General features: G+C 38.5%; 1 protein-coding gene across 4 annotated transcripts in view; it reads right to left on the bottom strand.

The window, feature by feature from the left end:
* The window catches only part of LOC120516521 (regulator of microtubule dynamics protein 2), a 230,023-nt gene that overhangs the window by 22,338 nt on the left and 184,103 nt on the right, over nucleotides 1–23,582 (bottom strand). For all 4 annotated transcript variants that reach the window (XM_039738249.1, XM_039738247.1, XM_039738246.1 and 1 more), the window contains exons 6-7: nucleotides 17,596–17,671; nucleotides 4,833–4,910 (exon numbers count right to left, since the gene is read on the bottom strand). In XM_039738249.1, coding sequence (XP_039594183.1) covers nucleotides 4,833–4,910; nucleotides 17,596–17,671 — 154 coding nt within the window. The remainder of the gene's footprint in view (nucleotides 1–4,832; nucleotides 4,911–17,595; nucleotides 17,672–23,582) is intronic.

The following is a 23,582-nucleotide window of genomic DNA, read 5'->3' as shown; positions in this document are numbered from 1 at the left end:
TGATAAAAGTACTCTGCCTCTCCCAGGCACATTGATCTTGAAGAACATGACCAGTAATACTAGCTAATCTGGATGAGGGCTCAACAGAAACAAGATCTCTCTACATTTAACACAGTACTGAAGGACTTCAGTCTTCATATCGGGTCACTGCACAGCATCGATGTCTCACAGCCATACAGCAAAACAGGGAGCACCAGGACTCCAAAGGCTTGGACCTTCATCCTTTTGCACAGATACGGGGAGGGCCACACACCCATTTCCAGCAACCTCATGACACCCCATGCTCTCTCAATCAGTCTACTGACTTCATGGAAAGTCACCAGAGATATAAATGTCGCTGCTAAGGTAAGTAAACAACTCGATGAGGTTGACACTCTCAGACATACTGCTGATGGATGTGCCCAAGAGGTCATTAAAGGCCTGGATCTTGGTTTTTATTCAGGACACACACAAGCCCAGAAACTCAGACTCCTCGCTCAGTCTCTCGAGAGCCCTGATCACAGCCTCCATTGACTCTGCCATAATTACTGCATTGTCAGCAAAGTCAAGATCGGTGAATCTTTCTTCCCTAACAGATGCCCCACAGCTGCTGGACCCAACAATCCTGCCCAAAATACCCAGTTCACGCAAGCATTGAAGACAATGTGAGCACAGCACTCACAGTACCAGTTTACAAGCCAGCCATGATATCTAGCAACTTTGGGGGTCCTGCAAAGTCTCAGGATGTCCAACAGGGCAGCTCAATCAACTGAGTCAAACGCTTTATGAAAATCGAGAAAGGTATAACTGAAAAAGCTAACATAAATTACAGAGTTAACCACACCAAGATGTGTAATTAATAATGTAATATAATGTCAATAATGTCCTGACAATAAGCAGCATAGATTTTAGAGGTGTTTTGTAAAACTATTGATACTGTATATAAACTACTCATTAGTACTTAATAATGTACTAGGCACAAAAAAAAGAAAATCTAATGCAAAATATATGCAAAGACATTGCAAATCTATTCAAGCTGGAGGCAACAGAAGAAAAACATCACTACCTAATGTCAAACACAAAAAAATGGAATTGTTAACCTAATATGGCAACACAAAAAATAAATAATAGATAAATCAGAAGAAATATTATAACTGTTGTCTGTGCTAAAATGTATATTAAAATAAACTGCTCAGAACATACAAAACTTAAATAGAACAATAAAATTGCAAAATAGAACCACTTTGCATGTAAATAACTTATTTAACAGACTCTACTAAACTTTATATACACTGCTCAAAAAAATTAAAAGGAACACTTTGAAAACACAACAGCTCTCAATAGGAAAAAAAATCCTGCTGGATATCTCTACAGATATGGACTGGGTGATGTGTTAGGAACAAAAGGATGTCACATCTTTTGATGGAAATGAAAATTATCAACGTACAAAGGGCTGAATTCAAAGACACCACGAAAATCAAAGAGAAAAAATGATGCGGCAGGCTAGTCCATTTTGCCGAAATTGCATTAACTCCAAATCGTACTCAGTAGTTTGTATGGCCCCCATGTGCTTGTATGCATGTCTCACAAGGTCGGGGGGCATGTTCCTAATGAGACTACGGATGGTGTCCTGGGGATCTCTTCCCAGATCTGGACCAGGGCATCACTGAGCTCCTGGACAGTCTGAGGTGCAACCTGGCGGCTTCGGATGGACTGAAACATAAAGACCCAGAGTTGTTCCACTGGATTTAGGTTAGGTGAGCGTGGGGGCCAGTCAATGGTATCAATTCCTTCATCCTCCAGGAACTGCCTGCATACTCTCACCACATGAGGCTGGGCATTGTCATGCACCAGGAGGAATCCAGGACGCAATGCACCAGCATAGAATCTGACAATGGGTCCAAGGAGTTCATCCCGATGCTTAATGACAGTCAAGTGCCATTTTCTGGCCTGTAGAGGTCTGTGCCTCCTTCCATGGATATGCCTCCCCAGATCATCACTGACCCACCACCAAATCAGTCATGCTGAACGATGTTACAGGCAGCACGACGTTCTTCATGGCTTCTCCAGATCCTTTCACGTCTGTCACACGTGCTCATTGTGAACCTGCTCTCATCTGTGAAAAGCACAGGGTGCCAGTGGTGGACCTGCCAATTCTGGTATTCTATGGCAAATGCCATGAGCGCCACAGTGCCAGGCAGTGAACACAGGGCCCACTAGAGGATGTTGGGCCTTCAGGCCACCCTCATGAAGTCTGTTTCTGATTGTTTGGTCAGAAATATTCACACCAGTGGCCTGCTGGAGGTCATTTTGTAGGCTCTGGCAGTGCTCATCCTGTTCCTCCTTGCCAAAAGAAGCAGATACCGGTGGCTCCTGCTGATGGGTTAAGGACCTTCTACAGCCCTGTCCAGCTCTCCTAGAGTAATTTCCGGTCTCCTGGAATCTCCTCCATGCCCTTGAGACTGTGCTGGGAGACACAACAAACTATCTGGCAGTGGCATGTAGTGATGTGTCATTCTGGAGAAGTTGGACTACCTGTGTAGCCTCTGAAGGGTCCAGGTATCGCCTCATGCTACCAGTAGTGACAGTGACCGTAGCCAAATTCAAAACTAGTGAAAAAACAGATAAGGATGAAAAAGATGAGGAGGGAAAAATGGCAGTGGCCTCTGCCTGCTAAACCATTCCTCTTTTGGGGGCCGTCTCATTGTTGCCCCTCTAGTGCACCTCTTGTTAATTTCATTAACACCAAAGCAGCTGAAACTGATTAACAACCCCCTCTGCTACTTAACTGACCAGATCAATAGCTCAGAAGACTTGATGCTATACTCTGATTAATTAGTGTTCCTTTAATTTTTTGAGCAGTATTATACTGTATATATATGATTCAATACATACAATAAATGAGGGTATTTTGCCAGTTTTTACAATGGTTCAACTTTATCAAACTTTTCAATATTTAAGCATTAAAATACAAAACTACATTTCAGAAAAAATAAATATATTGGGACTTCCATTTTTTGTTTTGTGTGTGTGTTTAACATTCTTTGTAGCACTTTAGTTTACTTTTTTTTGTTGTTCTTTATCTGGCACAAGAATAGTTTGCCAAGAAACCAAGTCATTTGGCATTGCTGTAGAGAGTGCAACTGCATACCAAAACAAGCTTGGTTGATTTTCAAAAGTTAAAAAAGACTCTCAATATGTTGTGTCCAAATGAAATTCTCTGAGGCAGACGGGTTGAACTGAACTGAAAGATGTTGTCCTGGAGGCCCAAACAGGAGTCATTCTTTTGTCGTTGTTATGTGCAAAGCTTACCCTGATGCCATAATGCCAAATTTCCATCACCATCATGCTGAGATGACATCATGGCCAATGACTGGTTCCAGCTTGTGCTGTTACACATAGGAAAATGCCCTGGGCTTTAGGTAATACATTACTGTTCTGGGTGCCATTTTTAAACACCCACCTTTGTTATTTGAATCAGCTCTACTTTGTGCAGTATTGGCTTAGTTATGCAAAGAGGAATCACAAATTCACTGGAAAGCAGACAATATCCAGGATTGTAATCTCAAATCATCTCAGCAGTCAATATAACTTGGAAACCTTAATCCACAATCAGATTTAAAGGGGTGAATATCAAAAAAGATGGACGAAATGAGCAGGGTAAAATACTGTTATAAAAAAATAAAATAAAAAGGGCATAAAAAGCAACAAAACATGCAATAATCACAGAAATTCTTTAATATATGTAAGTATGCAAATATATTTTACTTATGTTTGATGCAATCAATGCACAAGTACCTAATAGTTCCTAAAGGAGCAACTGATTTAGATCTTTTATATTAGTTAGAATGCCTAGTGATGTCTGGGAGGTCTCGTGGCCTTAGAAACCCCTGCAGATTTTGTTTTTTTTTTTTTCTCCAGCCCTCTGGAGTTTTTTTGTGTTTTTTTTCTGTCCTCCCTGGCCATCAGACTTTACTTTATTCTTCGTTAATTAGTACTGCCTAATTCTTATATATTTTTTCTTTTTTTCGTTCCTCATCTTGTAAAGCACTTTCAGTTATATCATTTGTATGAAAAAGTGCAATATACATACTGTAAATGTTGTTGTTGTAAAGCAACTTGAGGCTGAAAAATCTGCTACTGGAGAGTGTCCTCACTTTTCAGTGCAGTGTACTGAGGATGTGTGCCTGCATTTGAACTTTTAAAAAAAATGCACACTAATATAATAAGAGAGATGGGGATGCAAAGTAGGATATTCCTCGAGAGAGAATCATTTAATAATACTGTACAACAATGATCTAATAGAGCATATTCCAAAAAAGGGTCTGAGGCATAACAGTTCCCAGATTAGACCCCCAATAGTTTTATGAATGGTGCCATACCTAAGCTTCACTGTTGCAATATTCATTTTTCAATAATTTTATGTTACTTTAAAATCAGATTAAGAAAACATGTAAATATAATAGGAACTGAGAGAATCCAGCAATGAGAAAAACAAGAGAATAAACCACACTTAGAGTAAAACTGTAGCTGTATATAAGGCAGCACACAAAGTGATTCTTTAATCTTTGGCTTCTCCTCATTTACTTCTCTAGTCACTCACTGTGGGGCTGACTGCAGTTTATTTTGCTGCACTTCATAGACAAACAACAAAATACTGGACAATTTAGATATCTCTATTTTAGAACCTTCTACAGTATTCAGAATGCAGAAGGAAAATAAATGAATTTATTTAAATATTTCAATTTTTGCATAGCAACATCCTATATTTAACGAAAATGTTGTTGTTGTTTTTTTTTTTTTTACTGAGAATTATCATGTTCAGGCTAAGACATGAAATTCAGATAACTTACTGCGTAACACCACCTGCCCAGAAGGTAGTATAGTTGAGGATCCTGAGGTTTCAGTTCTATCGCTTTGTCGAGATGGTCCTGGAAATAGAAAAAAGTTACAGATGTGACAACCGTGTTTGCACGCAACTTGTTCTGCTAGTCACGCACACCCACAAAGGCTCAGACACATGCAAAAAAACCACATGTCTGTTTCTCATGCAGTCTTGTTTAACAGTTCTTTCTTCTTCTTTTGATCTTGTAAACATTTATTATAGCACAGCTACTGGTGACAAGAATCATAAAAGGTAAACAGGGTTAAGGTGAACACGTAAGATTGAGAATTCAACTTGACTTGCTGACATTATATTTTTACCGAAAATATACATAAAAATTGTGTTTCTTTACATGCTTTCAGCAGTGTTAGCATTTTACTGCATATTGTACTGTAAGTATAATTTGTCTGTGACAAAAGAAAATTTGATTTGATGTTATGTCTCTGATATATGGTATTCTAATTATCAGACAAAATCTGGGGCTATGGAGATACAACAGTAGAAGGGAGCATCAACACCACACACTAACTGATTTGTCTATATTAAATCCTCAGATTCTAAACCTACATATATTGTTATCTATAGTTATTCACTTAAAATGCAATATTATGAGATTTTATTCTATATCTAGTAATTAAGGTTAAATTATTAGGACAACATTTGTAGGGCCCTCTGGAATTATCTAACGAGCATTACATGAGTTGACATATGGCCAATATTTATATTAGTTGAGATTATTTATTTTATGTGAGTGTCATAGAAGTGTAATAAGTGGGTTAGTGTTTGAGGGGGTACGCTGAAAAATGAAACTTGTTTGGTTTTAAAAGTCAAATTCAACCTTTTCTGCTCAACTCTCATATATGTACAAATATTTTACAAGCCCTCCAAGCTGTTTCTTATTTATTTATTGCACAAAGTTCTCCTCTTCACTTGAACTGTATCACATTTATACATGGGTATAATACAAATAGGAAGATCAGAGGTTGAACTGAAAATATTAAGAGAAACAAAAATGTTAAAGTATTCCACTAGTTACTGTAAAATGTGATGCATGGCAGAAAGGTTCATTTGGTAACAATGCTAAAATGTCAACACTTGAAAATAAATTTAAAAAGTAAAAGGGTGCAAATTCTGTTGGTGTTTCTGAATTACAGGTCATTCCAATTACTAAGAATTCTTAGCCTTAATTTACAGTCAGTCCACTTTTACATTAATTAATATTAAAGCACTGTCACTAAAATACTACATTTTTTTAGATATTGAGAGGATAAATCCTGTATGACCCCTGACATCTTCTTAACAGACAATGTTGTTAAACCGGTCAAAAAAACAAAAAATGGTTTTGGTCACATAAAGTAATAATATAGAAAGATACACAAATGCATGGTTGTTCCGAGTATTAAAATTTTCTTTTTTTTTTTTTGCTCCAGAAGTCAAATGAAATATATAAAGTTTCAGAATACAGAATCTTTGCAAATGAAAAGAAAAAATATCAAGATATGGTACAACTCATACAAACCTAGTACTGGATGACAGGAAATATGACTGCTTTAACATACGGGCCATTACTAATGCTCAAAAACATTATGGTGCCCTTGAAGTGGCGAGACCATGTATAAAAAGTGTTGTCGGTACTTCATGGTGTAACCGAAATGTATGCAAATACCCTTAAATTAATGTCTACAAAGTGAACTTTAATCACATCTGAATTGTTTGATTTGTTATTTTAAACTGCGGAGCAGATCTGGATAAATCAAGGAAAATATGTCTGTCTCAGATATTGTGGAGGGCACTCTATACCTCAAAACAGTTTTATCAGGTAGGTCTATAGAAGAGCCAAGCAAAATGACACCTTTTATTGGCTAACTAAAAAGATTACAATATGCAAGCTTTCAAGGCAAATCAGGCCCCTTCTTCAGGCAAGATGTAAGGGGCCCGAGTTGCCTCGAAAGCTTGCATATTGTCATTTTAGTTAGCCAATAAAAGGTGTCATTTTGCTTGGCTCTTCTCTACATTCATAATGGCTAACACGGTACAACACCCTAGTACTTCAGGTAGGTCTACAAATAGTTCCTTGGACTTCATGGCTTTTTTTGTCCTGACATGCAGTGTGACTTGTGGGACCTTATACATACAGGTGTGTGCCTTACCAAACAATGTCAAGTCAATTCAGTTTACCACCGGTGGACTCCAATCAAGTTCCACATACATCTGAAGGATAATTAAAGCAAACAGGATGGACCTGAGAACAACCTGGAGGACCACAACAAAGGGTCTTAATACTTAAACGAATAAGAGAGTTCAGATTTTAATTTTTAATAAACTCACAAACCTTTATGAAAACATGTCATTATGGGTTATTGCATGCAGGCTGATCGGCAGTCCATCCACCATAATAAAAGGGTAAGTGTCTGTGTGTCACTCCGGTTGCTATATCTCTGTCATTCCAACAGATGGTGCATCACCAACATTTGTAGTAACGCATTTTATCACCACATGCATTACAAAATATATTCCAATAGATAGTGCACTACAAATGCTATCGCTGAGGCCTACGTTGCTGTCTTGGATAGGCAGCACAGCTAGTTTAAACTGAAATATACAACACAATAAAGTGTGTGGAAAGTGAAAAGACCTGAATACCTTCTAAATCCATTGAATATTTCCTTTACAGTCAGCACCCTCTGCTCAACAAAACAGTTCTTGATTACACTGAAACTTTCAAAAGCATTAGTTGATTTTAAGAGGAACAAAGTCAGTAAAGGGAAATGGAAATGTCTTCACTCATCACTGTAACGGTATAATACCCCACTGAGCAGTTTAAGTAGAATCCACAGGTTAATCAGAACCATTGAGAACCATTTTCACTTTGTTACTTAGTATGATGGTTAATGGGAATTGTTTTAAAATGAGTGCTTCAACAAGAACACAGAGACAGAGATGAAAGTTTGTTAAGGGAAAACTCTGCAGTAATTTTTGGAGCTATTTGTTTACATATAAGACATTAAATATACAGTATATGAAATAAGTCAGGAAACAGTAGAACACTTTGGGAATCATTAAATCTCGCTACTCTGAAAGAGATCCTGTAGATGTCAAGAAATTGATGATATACTCTGGGCTTAATGGACTGTTGTTGACAGTTTCTTTTTTATGTTCTAGTATCTGCATTACCGGTCTTCATCTGGGAAATTTTATAAGGATTTGTAAAAAAATTATATTATTGGCATGCAGTGTGGTGTAGTGGAAAGACTTTGGATTTCAAATCCTGAGGTTGTGGATGAACATGAAACTTCACCTACCTGTGTGTCAATTGGAAAAAACAATTATTTTTCAAATGTTTTAAGTCACCTTGTATAAAGGCATCAGTCAAAAAAAATGTATTATATAATATGGTCACTTGAGCTGCTTACTTTTGAACATGCCACACTCAATTGTCCATAAGTAAAACATTCCTGCCATAGATCAGATACTTGGCTTTTGTTGCATAAAGCATGTACTCAGTGCAGCAAAGATCATGTACATTAGGATAATATAAATAAATAAATATCATCAAATTAAAAAAAACGCTCGTCGGCTAATTTTCTTTCTTCTATATCATAACAAAATTTCAATCAAGGCTGTCAAAGCATTTTTGAGATTTTGTGGTATTTGTTTTTTCTGTTGAGGAGGGTTTAGCCAGAAATACTGATATATTGAAATGTCCTTTCTTAAAGGATATCTACTTGCCTAAATGTACCAACCTGCCAAATTTCAGCTTTTTAAGTAATTGGAAAGTAGTGTTTTTTGTTGATGAGTAAGTGAGTGACTGAATAGGTCATTCAAATTTATATGCAGTATATTAGGGCTGGGTATGGGCACTGATGTCCCGATTGGATTCAATTTTGATTCACAATGTTCCTATTCGATTCAATAATGATTTTATCTTGACTGAATTACTGTGCACTAATATATTCAAAGTGCTGACTTCTTTAGAGATTACTTAACCATATATAAAGAACATTACAATAATATGACAAATTTTTGTAACACTTTATTTGAAGGGTGTCTACATAGTGACTTCATAACATGTGCATAAGCATGGAATGACATTTAAGAAGTAATACTTGATTAGTAAATTAGTAATGAACAGTTAACATCAGTATTTGGAAGATGTGTAACAAAATATAGGGCGGCATGGTGGCGCAGTGGTAGCGCTGCTGCCTCGCAGTTAGGAGACCCGGGTTCGCTTCCCGGTTCCTCCCTGCGTGGAGTTTGCATGTTCTCCCCGTGTCTGCGTGGGTTTCCTCCGGGCACTCCGGTTTCCTCCCACAATCCAAAGACATGCAGGTTAGGTGGATTGGCGATTCTGAATTGGCCTTGGTGTGTGGGTGTGTTTGTGTGTGTCCTGCGGTGGGTTGGCACCCTGCCCAGGATTGGTTCCTGCCTTGTGCCCTGTGTTGGCTGGGATTGGCTCCAGCAGACCCCCCGTGACCCTGTATTCGGATTCAGCGGGTTAGAAAATGGATGGATGGTAACAAAATATTATTGCTTTAAAAAAAAGAAACACAAAACAAAACAACTTTTCCACAGTACTGCGCACCATAATGTAACTAACATATGTAGCACCACATCAAAGTTCACACATATTATGGGGGGAGGTCTTTGTTTTAATACAATGCAATGGCATCTGCTTTATAAAACATCTATATCATCTGGTGAATAATATTATTGGACAATAACCAAATATTGCTTCTTAAATCTGCGGTGGGCTGCCGCCCTGCCCGGGGTTTGTTCCTGCCTTGTGCCCTGTGTTGGCTGGGATTGGCTCCAGCAGACCCCCGTGACCCTGTGTTGGGATATAGTGGGTTGGACAATGACTGACTGCTTCTTAAATAATAAGTATGTTATTCATTAACCTACAGTGGGAAAGTAATCAGACCCCCTTCAATTTTTCACTCTTTGTTATATAGCAGCCATTTGCTAAAATCATTTAAATTAATTTTTTTCCTAATTAATGTACACACAGCACCCCATATTGACAGACAAAAAAAAAGAACTTTTGAAATTGTTGCAGATTTATTAAAAAAGAAAAACTGAAATATCACATGGTCCTAAGTATTCAGACCCTTTGCTCAGTATTTAGTAGAAGCACTCTTTTGAGCTAATTCAGCCATGAGTCTTCTTGGGAAAGATGCAACAAGTTTTGCACACCTGGATTTGGGGATCCTCTGCCATTCCTCCTTGCAGATCCTCTCCAGTTCTGTCAGGTTGGATGGTAAACGTTGGTGGACAGCCATTTTTAGGTCTCTCCAGAGATGCTCAATTGGGTTTAAGTCAAGGCTCTGGCTGGGCCATTTAAGAACAGTCACAGAGTTGTTGTGAAGCCACTCCTTCGTTATTTTAGCTGTGTGCTTAGGGTCATTGTCTTGTTGGAAGGTAAACCTTCGGCCCAGTCTGAGGTCCTTAGCACTCTGGAGAAGGTTTTTGCCCAGGATATCCCTGTACTTGGCTGCATTCATCTTTCCCTCGATTGCAACCAGCCGTCCTGTCCCTGCAGCTGAAAAACACCCCCACAGCATGATGCTGCCACCGCCATGCTTCACTGTGGGGACTGTATTGGACAAGTGATGATGAGCAGTGCCTGGTTGTCTCCACACATACCACTTAGAATTAAGGCCAAAAAGTTCTATCTTGGAGTTTGCTAAAAGACACCTGAAGGACTCTGAGATGGTGAGAAATAAGATTCTCTGGTGTGATGAGACCAACATGTATTTGTGTGTTATGAAACTTCATGTAGACACCCTTCAACTTAACTGTTAGCCAAATTTATTCCTCTATTAGACATTTAAAATTATCTTGAATTAGTTGAAATTAAAGATACATCGGGAAGACATGTGTCTTTCTATAATTCTACAAGTTACATATATCTTCAGTTCCTCATGAGTAACAGTCGCATTAATCAGTTTTCAAAAATGTGTCTTTACAGTTACTCATGAGACAAAAAGTAAGCGTTTTAAAATGAAGATCAGGAGCTGATGCTCGTTGACAGTGGTATTGGATGATTGGAAAATAAAAGATAAAGAACTATCCATCGTGACCGACACTGGACACGTGGCACTAATATGATGCGTACAGTGCAGCTTGTGGAGATACTCACGTCAGCTGCTATCTGCACAAGCTCACTTTGGTATCACAGGCTGCACTGAAAATTCCAACAATACCCCACTTGCTTGGCTGGGTGAAGCAAGTTGCAAACTTTTTGTACCGCAGCAGTACAGCTACCCATGTGTTTAAAGAGAAGCAATGTTTATAGGACTTGCCAACACACAAATTTGTGATTAATGGGGTCATGCGATGAAACATTCATTGGAAATGCTTTGAAAGTTTAAGGAACAACAGCCAGCCGGCCATCTCATCAGCTCTACATACCATGTAGGCAGTGAGGTTGCTCCCACTGTGACTGGCATGCAGCACGCTTGTCTGCAACACAGTCATTTTTAATGTGGTGACATGTGATTGTCACATAGGTATCTGCTGCCATGGATGTTCAGCTATCACAAGTTAGGGCTATTCTCTCCACTGACTTGAGGGACATGGTAATGCTTGCTTAAGATCTTCATAAAGTGTAGGTAAAATAACTTTACTCATTTGTGTTCTGGTTGGTATAGCATACCGCAGTTATAATTGTGGAAAGCCCTCATTTTCAACAACGGTGTAGGGTCTCACATCTTTACAAATAAAATCTGTTATAGATTATTTTTTTGGACACAAGGTGAATTTAACAGAAGCTTGGAGCTACCCGCCATCTCCAGTGTGGATTGTTTAGGCTCCATTCCTTTGGATGTTGACTGACATTACTTTTATGGGCGACGTCAGGATAAATGATTTGTCATATTTGTTGTGTTACAACAATGCTTAAATTCCGAGCTGCGCAGCTTAAATATGGCTTTGCTTTTATTATGTTGTTCTTTACCGTTACACCATCTGAATTTGTAGGAAGTCCATACATCTGATTTAAATGTTGAACGCGCCAATTAAATAGTAAAGTACCTTTTTCTGCAAAAAGTCTTAAGGTGCATTAGTGACATCTACTGCATCGGATGCCAAAATCGAAGATAAGCAAAAAATCTACATATAGTAATTAAACAGCACAAAGATTCAAAAGATTGACTTTGAGAATCAATATCAAATTGATTAAAAGAAAAATAATGACTAATCGGAAAATCAATATTTTTACCCAGGCCAAAAGTATATAGATTTGTAACCAGTGATATAATATGTTTTGGCCCGATGGAAACACTTTTAGGAACACTGAGACATGATAGGATAGAAAAGCATTACAAAAATAAACACACAAGGAAGGAATAATCCTAAGTAGTAAACTCAATACAATAATGGAGAAACAGAAAGCAAACTGCTGCATCACAGGCCTACCTAAACTGGGTATAAAAAATTAAATGGAAGTGTGTATATTTAATTTACAAAAAAAAAATGGAGATTTTAAACAGTAAAAACTGATGCATCAAACAAAAAGTGCTGTAGTCTGGAAATGAGAAGGGACAAAAGTAAAAGGTGTTCCTGACAAGTTTATATTCATTGTGTTCTTTTCAGACATTCAGTTTCTGGAGGAAGAGATAAACAGGCAAGCACTATGGTACTCAAACTAAAGGCACTACATGGAAACTCTTTTACTCATGTTGAGCTTATAAAAGAGTTATTTACATTTTAGGAAAGAAAGTTCAAATAGGCAAATAGAGAATAACCCTCATTTAATTGGAACACAATAATATTTAGTGGGGGTCTGATAAAGGTAAGCGATCTTTAAAAGTTTTGTAAGTAGTAGTAAGTAGTGAGAAGTCAAGTAAAATGACACCTTGTCTCGAAAGCTTGCATATTGTAATCTTTTTAGTTAGGCAATAAATGGTGTCATTTTACTTGACTTCTCACTACGTTCATAATGGCTAACATGGTACAGCACCCTAGTACTAAGGTTTTGTAAGAAGAAAATGCAACATATTTTATGCCGTATAAACCAAACGTCTTTTACTTTGGGGTTGCATGATGGTTTGTCAGTAAAAGGGAAATAGTGCCTTCACTGGAAAAAAATATGATGTTGAGTCAGCTGAACAGACTTCAAAATTACACCTTGTACATCTGTTCTAATGAACATACAAGCATATACAAGCCTTGCTTAATCACTGCATGTGAAGAGGTGTACAGAATGAAAAAAATAACAATGTTTATGAAAACTTTCACATATTTACTAAGACAATTCACTGAAATATGATGCTCACCTAGAATCCCAAATATGTATTATGCGGAGAGCACATTTATAAGCAGTTAAGACACAAAGTTAAATGCCTGCAAATCATGATTTTTTTTTCCTGGGCCAGGAAAGCCTTTGTAAATCACTAACAGCAGACACCTCTGTGTTTTCTGATTACCCCAATGGATCTGCATTGCTTTAAACTTGAGATGGAGATCTCATTTTAATAACTTAAAACAGTACAAAGTGCCTAGTAAACGAAAACCTGACAATTTCTGACCCTAAAATTTGTGTCTATTTTCCTGAAGTATTTTTAATGACGATTTCAAAAAGTTAAAAACCTGAACATTTGTATGGTCATTGAGGTCATTAAAAAGCTATTGCAAAAAAATAAAAAAGAAAACAAATCTAACAACAGACTGTCTAAAAGAAGGTGCGCAAGCAGAGAAGTGTGATAGAAGTCTTCAATGTATTTTTTAGGTGATACATCATAAAGAATAAGAAAAGAGGATAGAAGTTGGTAGGTGCTGAGTATTGTGTGTAAACTAAGTATCTCTCTATTATAAAAAAAAAAAATCCTGGGACGGAGACTAGGGAGATGAGACATGATCTTCTTGGAAGACAATATGACATCCCGCGAGAGACGCTTTAATGTCACGCGAGACAAAGCAGTAAGACAACATTTAAAACAAGCTCACGGACATCTAACCAATCAGTTGTTTGAATGATTTTGGCAGACAGACATCTTGTGCTCTCAGCTCTTTAAACAACAACAAGCGACAAGCAGAACATGCAGCTTGCCAGCAGCAGGAAGCCAGCAGATGATCTGACAGCTTCTCCTTAGTGTGCGTTCAGCCCCACCTTTCACAACGCAAGCGGAAGAGACACGAAGTGGCAAAAGGACAGCTGCTGTACAGGCTTTTAAATGATCAACGTGCAGCGCAACAAAAAGAACACGCAGCTTGCCAGCAGCAGCAGCAGAAAGACAGCAGATGATCCGATGGCATCTCCTTAGCATGCATTTAGCCGCCCTCCCTTCACAACACGAGCAGCGTTATACGTCCTGCGAGAAATATTTAACCACGCCCGGGGCTGGAAATAAAGGACAAGTAAAAGTGAAAATAATACACATGTAACAATTCCCATGAAAATAACTATCACTTTAAATTGTATATCCTATAAACCAAACCCGGGGGTGGGCAAGCGAAGCGAGCAGGGGGCAGAGCCCCCTAGTATATTACAATTTAAATGATAAAAATATTAAATATTACAACTTGCTGACATGCTGTACTTCAAGGACCACTTTGCTACGGTCTCTCGATCTTATAGACAATATCCACAAGATCAGACTATAACCGACAGAGTATACAGCACAACTCTTGCTCCAGGCTTTGGTCTTATCATGTTTGGAGAACTTCAGCTTTCTGCTAGCAGGAACATCAGCATGTGTCACCTAGTTTCGGAAGATGACTAAAAAAGCTGTGACATGTCTGGCGTTCAAACAGAAGAGGTGCACACATGTCACACTCTTTTCAGTTCACCACATTGGTTTCCAGTAGCAGCACATATTAAGTTAAAATCCTTGATGCCTGCCTAAAGAGTAGTCAATGGTTTGACACTTAAGTATATGGAAACACTTGTGAGGCCCTGTGCTCCTTCTCAGCCACTCTTGTTTGCTGATGCCACCTCTGCGTGGCACTAAATCTCAATCTAGACTCTTTTCATGTTTAGTTTCTGGCTAGTAGAACAAGCTGCCCACTTCCATTTGAATTTTGGTCTGTCTCAAAGTGTTTAAGAAATGTTTAAAGACATTCTTGTTTGGTGAATTTCTATCTAACAGCTAGCTGGTAGGTATTGTAACTTGGAATGTAACTTGCAGAACATGTAACTTACCTTGTATTTTATTTTTTGTGAGCTCTACCCTTATGATGATCAATTCTGAAACCTTTCCAGTAACAGTGGTTCCTAAACAGTCCCTGAGACAAATGTTTACTGGATTATGTGACCTCTTTTGTAAGTCGATTTGGATAAAAGTGCCTTCTAAGCAAATACTGTAAATGTAAATGCAAAACTGAGGTCAAAGTGGTTTCCTGAAAAAGAGTTTCTAGTTTCTTAAATTTGTGAGTTGCTGACCCAAGTGGAAGATTTCAAGTACTTTGTTGTACCTGAACCCTTCTGCATGAGTGAGGGGGGAAAGGTGATTATGAAATGGACCACTAAATCAATGCAATGGCAGTAGTTTTGTGGATATAGAACTAGAATGTTGTGGTAAAGTGATTACTAAAGTTCTTGGATAGAGTTTCAATTTACTGATCTGTCTACATCCCCATCCTCACATATGGTCACAAGTTTTAGGTGAATGAAAGAATCAGAGCATGAGACAAGCACCCTAAATTATTTTTGTGGACTAGAGTTTCTGACTTCACTATCTTTGATGAGCTATAAGGATTATATCTATATTTTTAGTTATAGTTTATATAGGTTTAAAGTGTTTTTCATTTTTTTTATGGATTTTGTAATTTCCTGCACTCCATTGTTTGTTCTTTGATCATTTTTTTGTATTGCATCTGATTTTCCCCCAGTTTATTTTCTATCCTTTGTGCATTTATGGAGTTTAGGTGTAACCTAAGAAGCTGATATATACCTCCTGTTTACTTCACTTCTCTTGAGAGGAATTAGCTGTAACATACTTTATATTGTTTGGCTACCTTTTAATTCTCCTTTTGGTACATGGTATGGTTTGGTAGACATTGTTAACTGTACTTAAGCATGTAGGGTCCAGCTAGTACTTGGATGGGAGACCAACCAGGAAAGCTTTGCTTGCTGCTGAAAGAGGTGCTGGTGAGGCCATCGGGAGCACTTACCATGTGGTCTGTGTGTTGATCCTAATGTAGTGACAGCAACACTGTGCTGTAAAAACTGGCAATGTCCTTCAGATGAGATGTACATTTTCTATGGTCATAAAAGATACCTGGACATCTTTTGAAAAAAGTAGGGTGTTACCTATGTCTTGGCTAAATTGGCCACCACAGCTTTGTCCTTTCTAGCTCCCTAATTATCCCATTCCCTAAATGGCTAACGTATCTCTCACACCTTCACCAGTGAATAGCTAATGTGTGGCGAGCATACTGGCACATTATTGGCTGCCGTTGCATCACCCAAGTGAATGCTGGTGGTAGTTGAAGTAGCTCCCCATTGGCTATGTAAAGGACTTTAAGAAGTTACATAAGCCCTATATAAATGTAATTATTATTATTATAATATTATTATTATAATATATTATAATAATAATAATGAGGATTATGCTAAGTTTCACTTTTGATTTAGATTTTTGGCTGTGGCTTGGATTATTCTTGAATTTTGAAGAATAAACTTTATTATAAAGATTTTTTTTTTTCTTTCGTAATTTTAGAGGCAGGGGGTTTTATTGTTCTCTCACCCTTTTGAGGTTTATAAGCTTTAGCCCCCTTTCTTGGGTGTATTTATTCTTAAAAGCTTGCTTCTTGAGTTTGGGGTCAGATTTACTTTGAGCTTGTGTGTCTTACTGGTTCTGCCTGGAGCTGATTTAAGGGATGAGAGTTATAATGTTAGCCAGACAGCAGTTCCTCAAAATAGAACCTCAACTTCTCTGGATTGAGGTGAGCATTCAAAATGCTTTTGGCATGCAATTACAAAGTCCCTGGGCTCACATGGGAAGTTTACCATGCATGGCACTCAGGAAATAGACCTAATGGGCTGCATGTATTAAATCTCTTGACTGATCAGCTAAGAAAAGATTTGTGAGGATAGGATGAACTGGTCTGTCCAGCTCAGTATGATGCCATGTCAGTCATCACCAGGAACATCAGACTGAAAGTGAAGGAAAGTTAAAAGATTTACAAATTAAGATTATATGTGAATTCTTAAATCATTATTATTAATATTTATACTTTATTAGTAAACCATGTATTGGTTAAGAGTTTGTTAATTTAAGTGTAAATTAGTGCCCTTAAATGGCCGTGAAAGTTTAAATGCTTCATTTCTTTTAGTTCTTCATTATTGGAAGCACACATGAAGCTATAATTCTTACAAAAGGGAAAAACTGTGACATGAATTGCAAAAAAAGAAATTCACAAGAAAAAAACTCAGAAGCCCAGCAGTACATTTGATTTATGTAAAGAGGGGCTTGCAATATAATGCTGAATAGTTTTTAATAACAACTTATAATGAAAATATGTAAAATAACAACATATGAAGAATAATCATGAAGCCTTTGACCTACTTGAAAACATTGCATGATTTTTTTTTTAAATATATTTTTTCAGGATACATTCTCAACAGGTGATGCTGTATAAACATGCAGAAGTAATGTGTTGACAGAAACTTTGGCACCTGTAGAAGAACACCCTGGAGGCAGCTTCCTAGCTGGAAACCCCACGTTTATACAGTCTCAATAAAGAGTAAATTAAGAAGTTCAGCTGCCTAAAAGAACTGCCAAACATACCTTGAAAAGATAGCCATTCTTGATTTTATTCTGCACACTCTCATATTCAGACATGTAGCCACACATAATTGCAAACCTGAAAAATTAACACAAGAAGATTAAAAAAAGACAATAAAATTCAAATGTGCTTTGTTGAATGTCCAACTTGTGCAACTGAATATGCATTTTTTTTTCTTATTACAAGAAAATCAACTAATGAAATAAAACTGTAGGACTACTGGAGCTGTAAAAATATCACTTTCTAAGAAATACGTTTCTTTGACACAGTTTCAAACAGTTCTCAACACTTTTTGAGGGATGAACCCTGGAGAGAAAGCCAGGAAATCAAAACGCAATCACAGAAACACACATTATGAAAAAACTTTATGAAGTCTGATGCCACCCATAATCGAGACATAACACCTTAACCATGGAAGTAAACCATTGCAAGTTCAACATGGAAGGGACATCAAACATTAAAGAATGTGGGTTGATTTTTATCCTATCCTTTGGAGATTTATAGTGTTTCTTCCATCATGGACATTGGATGTTCAGTTCCAATTTTGAGAAAATGCAAAATTGGATACTCTTCAAACCTTGGCTTCTCCTTTGTAACCTGTTCATGATAATTACAAATAGAAGACAAGACAAAGTGGACCCTTGGTGGAGGCTTACACACATCGCAAAGGGACTCTAGTTTAACACAAGGTATGCAAACACAACTTTCTCTTCAGGTTTAGGTACTAAAAAGTGTGCAGCAGTTGCCTTGGACTCCTATACTTTTGTATCATGCTGCCATTTGTTTTAAAAATTATTACGATCTAATACGCCTTCTCCATGTCTACAAATCATTTCAAAAATTGGTATGTTGTAAATATTTCAATTATTTATGTGCAGCCAAGAAGCAAAGAAACATTCTTTAAGCTGTGAATAATTTATAAAATGTGCCAATGACAAATAAAGATGTTTGATCAAAACATAATGGGTCAAAGAATAAGAAGTGGAGAATACCAAGGATAAGGACTTTAGCAATATGACTGGTGCAATTAATACATATTAGACAGACAGATATGAAAAGTACCATATGACAGACAGACAGACTGACAGATTTTTCTTCGTCCCCAAGGTCAGGTCAGGTTAGATAGTGGAGCATGCACTGGTACAGCGCTTTGCTGCACCCACCACATGACGAAACAGCTTGGGATCTGGTTAGCAACACCGCAGGCAGGCATGTGGTCCTGTCTCACCCTCCGGAAATTACCCTCTATCTGCCACAACCAGGTGTTACGTGGGTGTCCCCTTGGCCTGGTCCAGCCACTCGGGTCCTCAGCAATGAGGATACTGCGAACCAGATCACCCTTGGGGAATCAGGCCATATGGATGTAATGTCGTAATGGATGCTCCCTCACAATTCAGGTAATGTTCCTCATTCGGGACTCTTCTGGCTTAGATGATAAACAAGCCAGCTGTACCACAGATTTACTTTCAAAGGCATTAACATATAGATAGAGCTGTCCATCTTGTTGGGCCACAGTAATTTGTCATTATAGTGTTGGTAACTGAGTGAATCATTTCTGTTGCAGATTTAATAAAGAGAATGATGTAACTTGTCTCACTAGTCAGTAATGTGGATGGATTCAGTCAGCATTTCAATGTCTGGATTACACATTTTAGTTCTAACTGTAATGTGCTTGCTTTTTTTATCATTGCTTATTCATATACATGTCCAGTTCCCCTCCTACTTTAATTGTATCAGATTAAATCCAACCAGGATAAAAATAGTGTCTGAAATGCAAAGTTTAAGTGCATTCTTCACTGTGCCCAAAATGCAACAGTACCTGAACTCACTGTGAAGAGTTTATCTAATCTGAAACATTTTCAACCTACTGTTATCCTTGCTCCGGATTTTCAGCCCTTTTCATTCTCAGAAAAGATGGCTCCCCGATAAGGTGTAGCATAGCTTCTAGGGTGGCACTGTGTGCAGTGAAACCAGCCCAGTAAAGGAATAGTTAATACTGCATATCGTTAGGAGACCCGGGTTCGCTTCCCGGGTCCTCCCTGCGTGGAGTTTGCATGTTCTCCCGTGTCTGCGTGGGTTTCCTCCGGGTGCTCCGGTTTCCTCCCGCTATCCAAAGACATGCAGGTTAGGTGGCTTGGTGATTCTAAATTGGCCCTAGTGTGTGCTTGGTGTGTGTGTGTGTTTGTGTGTGTCCTGCGGTGGGTTGGTACCCTGCCCATGATTGGTTCCTGCCTTATGCCCTGTGTTGGCTGGGATTGGCTCCAGCAGACCCCCGTGACCCTGTGTTCGGATTCAGCGGGTTGGAAAATGGATGGGTTGATACTGCATATCCCACTTTGTGTTCCTCAAAGTCTTTTACATTCTCAGATGTTGTAAACATTAAAGTTGCCTTCAGATCCTCTATGCTCACCCTATGACATCTCTTATGTTCACAATTCGTCTGAAAAGCAATTGACAGGAGCACCTCCTCGTGTTTGCAATGGTAGGCAAATTTTAAATTTTAAAATCCATTTCAAAATTTATACTGAGAAGCTAGATGCCAGATCACATCTAATTTTAACACTAATAATTAACTAATTTTTAAAAAAAATAATAACCAAAAACAAGTGCTTCTGTAAAAGGCTGCTATCTACACACTGGTGTACTGGTTATTGCTTGTTTGACTAGTCAATTACATTATCTGCTAAGTGCAGAATTCCCTTATATTCATCCTCACAGATCATTTTATCTGTATGCATAATTATACTTTGAAATCCATCCATCCATTATTCAACCCACTATATCTTAAGTACAGGGTGACAGGGGTCTGCTGGAGCCAATCCCAGCCAGCACAGGGCGCAAGGCAGGAAACAAACCCCGGGCAGGGCGCCAGCCCACCGCAGGATATATCGATAACAGCTACTCAAAATATTAACATAAATTTTGTTGAATGTATATCATATCTACTGCCTTTTTCATTAGTATCTTACAATCCGGTATACAGTCTAGTATACACTGCATGTTGGTCTGTACTGGAAAACAGATTATTTTATTTTAAAAAACACAATATTCTTTAAAGGAAAATATGCGCTTGTATGAGTCTGGGAACAAGGAGGCTTCAGTTACTTTTAAAAATATTAAAGCTGAAGTAAAGAGACTTTTTCTGCAATTCACACTGTTGACGTCACTGAACGTGTGAAAATTAAACATTTATTACGCACCTAGTCTATTGCAGGCACCTTGGGCATGTCTCAAACACTGCATTTAAGAAAAATAACTAAGGCGGGCTCAGAAACAATTTTACATGGCCTCAGCCTTGGGAAAATGTAAAGTTAGCGTGCCTATCTCTCTCCTTAAAATAATCATTTTCTTGACTATCCATTCAGTTTGGCGTACGCCCATGTCTGACTCAGTGCTCAGTTATTTAACATTTAATTTGCTGGCATATGACAATTAATAAACAGTAACAAGTAGCACAACAATAAAGTAAAATAAGTATAACTTTCATTTAAACACATAAATTATTTTCTAACATTTCACTAAATGGCTGTGATAATACTCTTATCTGCCTTACACCTTATGTGTACAAAGCAATAGAAATAGATATCTTTTTTTCTGCTGAAAATGCTATATTTCTTGCTGAAGGCTTCTATGTATAAAACCTTTAAGTGCCTTTATAGTGCTTGATAGCATCCTGAAGTAATGGTTATCAATGCCACTTCAGAAGTCCTGAGTCCATGGATCAAATCCTGGTCTCATAACACTGTCTGAAGTTTGGAGTTTGTGCCTATTCTTTGAGTTTATGTTGGCTTTCTTTATAAGTACTCTGGCTTTCTTACCACAAGAAAATCCTATTAGATTAATTAAAGTCTCTAAAATGTATTTCTCTGATAAAACGTAGCTTGTGAAAGTAAATGATCCAAGGTGGGTTCTGCCTTGCATCTGGTGCAGTCCAGTGCACTGTTAAATGGGTTTAAAAACTGACAGATATATGGACTTCAATGCATTTCATTGTATTTGTATCACAAGATGGTCCTGGGCTACAAATATTATTACACAAATAAATCTCTGATCCGCCAAAACAATATGCGCATACACTTTTCTAAGGAAAAATTGTGCATACCGTCATTGGCCAATTACCATTGCATGCTCATTGAGTCTAGCTCTTGTACCTTTTCTTCCCATAATAATTTCCCTCTACTTCTAATCACAAATGGTCACTGTAAAATAAAAAGAGTCATTTGCTTTTTTTAAAGAGATGCTGAAAGTACTATCCTGAAAAATGCAATAGTAATTTGAAGTGGGTTGGACATAGATGTAACCTGGCTCCTAAAATACCATTACATCCATCCATCCATCCTCTTCCGCTTATCCGAGGTCAGGTCGCGGGGGTAGCAGCTTAAGCAGAGAGGCCCAGACTTCCCTCTCCCGCCACTTCTTCCAGCTCTTCCGGGAGAATCCCAAAGGCGTTCCCAGGCCAGCCGGAGACATAGTCCCTCCAGCGTGTCCTGGGTCTTCCCCGGGGCCTCCTCCCGGTTGGACGTGCCTGGAACACCTCACCAGGGAGGCGTCCAGGAGGCATCCTGATAAGATGCCCGAGCCACCTCATCTGACTCCTCTCGATGCGGAGGAGCAGCGGCTCTACTCTGAGCCCCTCCCGGATGACTGAACTTCTCACCCTATCTTTAAGGGAAAGCCCAGACACCCTGCGGAGGAAACTCATTTCAGCCGCTTGTATTCGCGATCTCGTTCTTTCGGTCACTACCCACAGCTCATGACCATAGGTGAGGGTAGGAGCGTAGATCGACTGGTAAATTGAGAGCTTTGCCTTACGGCTCAGCTCCTTTTTCACCACGACAGACCGATGCAGAGCCCGTATCACTGCGGATGCCGCACCGATCCGCCTGTTGATCTCACGCTTCATTCTTCCCTCACTCGTGAACAAGACCCCGAGATACTTGAACTCCTCCACTTGGGGCAGGATCTCTCCTCCAACCCTGAGAGGGCACTCCACCCTTTTCCGGCTGAGGACCATGCTATCGGATTTGGAGGTGCTGATTCTCATCCCAGCCGCTTCACACTTAGCTGCAAACCGATCCAGAGAGAGCTGAAGATCACGGCCTGATGAAGCAAACAGGACAACATCATCTGCAAAAAGCAGATTACCATTACATCCAGTCTCAATTTATTCTTCTCTGATTATCCTTTTCCTTTTACGTAAAATCCCTGTTATTGCTTTCAGCACATGGAATATCTTTCTTTTGCATTCCCATTTAATCCTCTAGACTGACCAATCCTTTCTCATTTACTAAAAATCGTGTTTCTACACTTCACACCTACTGTGTAACTCATCTGTCGCACGTATGCAAATTGGGATCATCCATGCAACAATTCTGAGGTAAGGACTCACAAACTGGCTTCTTGGGAAAAGTGGTCACTAACAGCTTTTTGTTTTGCAACTTCAGCATTGATGATGAAGGCAGTAGAAAGATCAGACTTCTGGTTCAGCCTTAGAAGTCCTGCCTCTTCCGCCCCATGGGCTATTTAAAGAGTGAAAATGCATTTGTGAAACAGAGTGCAAAGAGCGTGGAGCTCCAAAAGACCCAATGAGAAAAGCCTCAGAAAAGAGTATGAGCAACGGTCACAGTTTTGTTTTCTTCATTATTTGGACTTTTTATTTTTATATACTTTGCCACATTTAATGCAATACCAACTGGTTCCTAACCCTTTATAACATTCTTCTTGTTTGCTTATTATTACACAATATTATTACACAACATCATTTGTATTTCCCTGCAGAGATGCTGCATTTAAGACAGTGATTTCTCTTTCCATTTCATCCTTAGTCGACGAATGCTCTCCAGCCTGAAGGATGGTGTGAGTAGAAGTACTTGGAGAAAGGATAAGTACTGCAAAGGTAGTTTGTGGATTACCCTACAACATGTTCTTTTGTCTATAGTTTGTTGTGTATGTTTAACAAATGTTCAATAAACAATTTATTAAAAAAAAA

The sequence above is a fragment of the Polypterus senegalus genome, chromosome 16, assembly GCF_016835505.1.
Source record: "Polypterus senegalus isolate Bchr_013 chromosome 16, ASM1683550v1, whole genome shotgun sequence".
In the NCBI taxonomy this organism is placed as follows: Eukaryota; Metazoa; Chordata; class Cladistia; order Polypteriformes; family Polypteridae; genus Polypterus; species Polypterus senegalus.
Note: the sequence above shows the minus strand (reverse complement) of the source record. Positions and strands in the feature narration are given on the sequence as shown.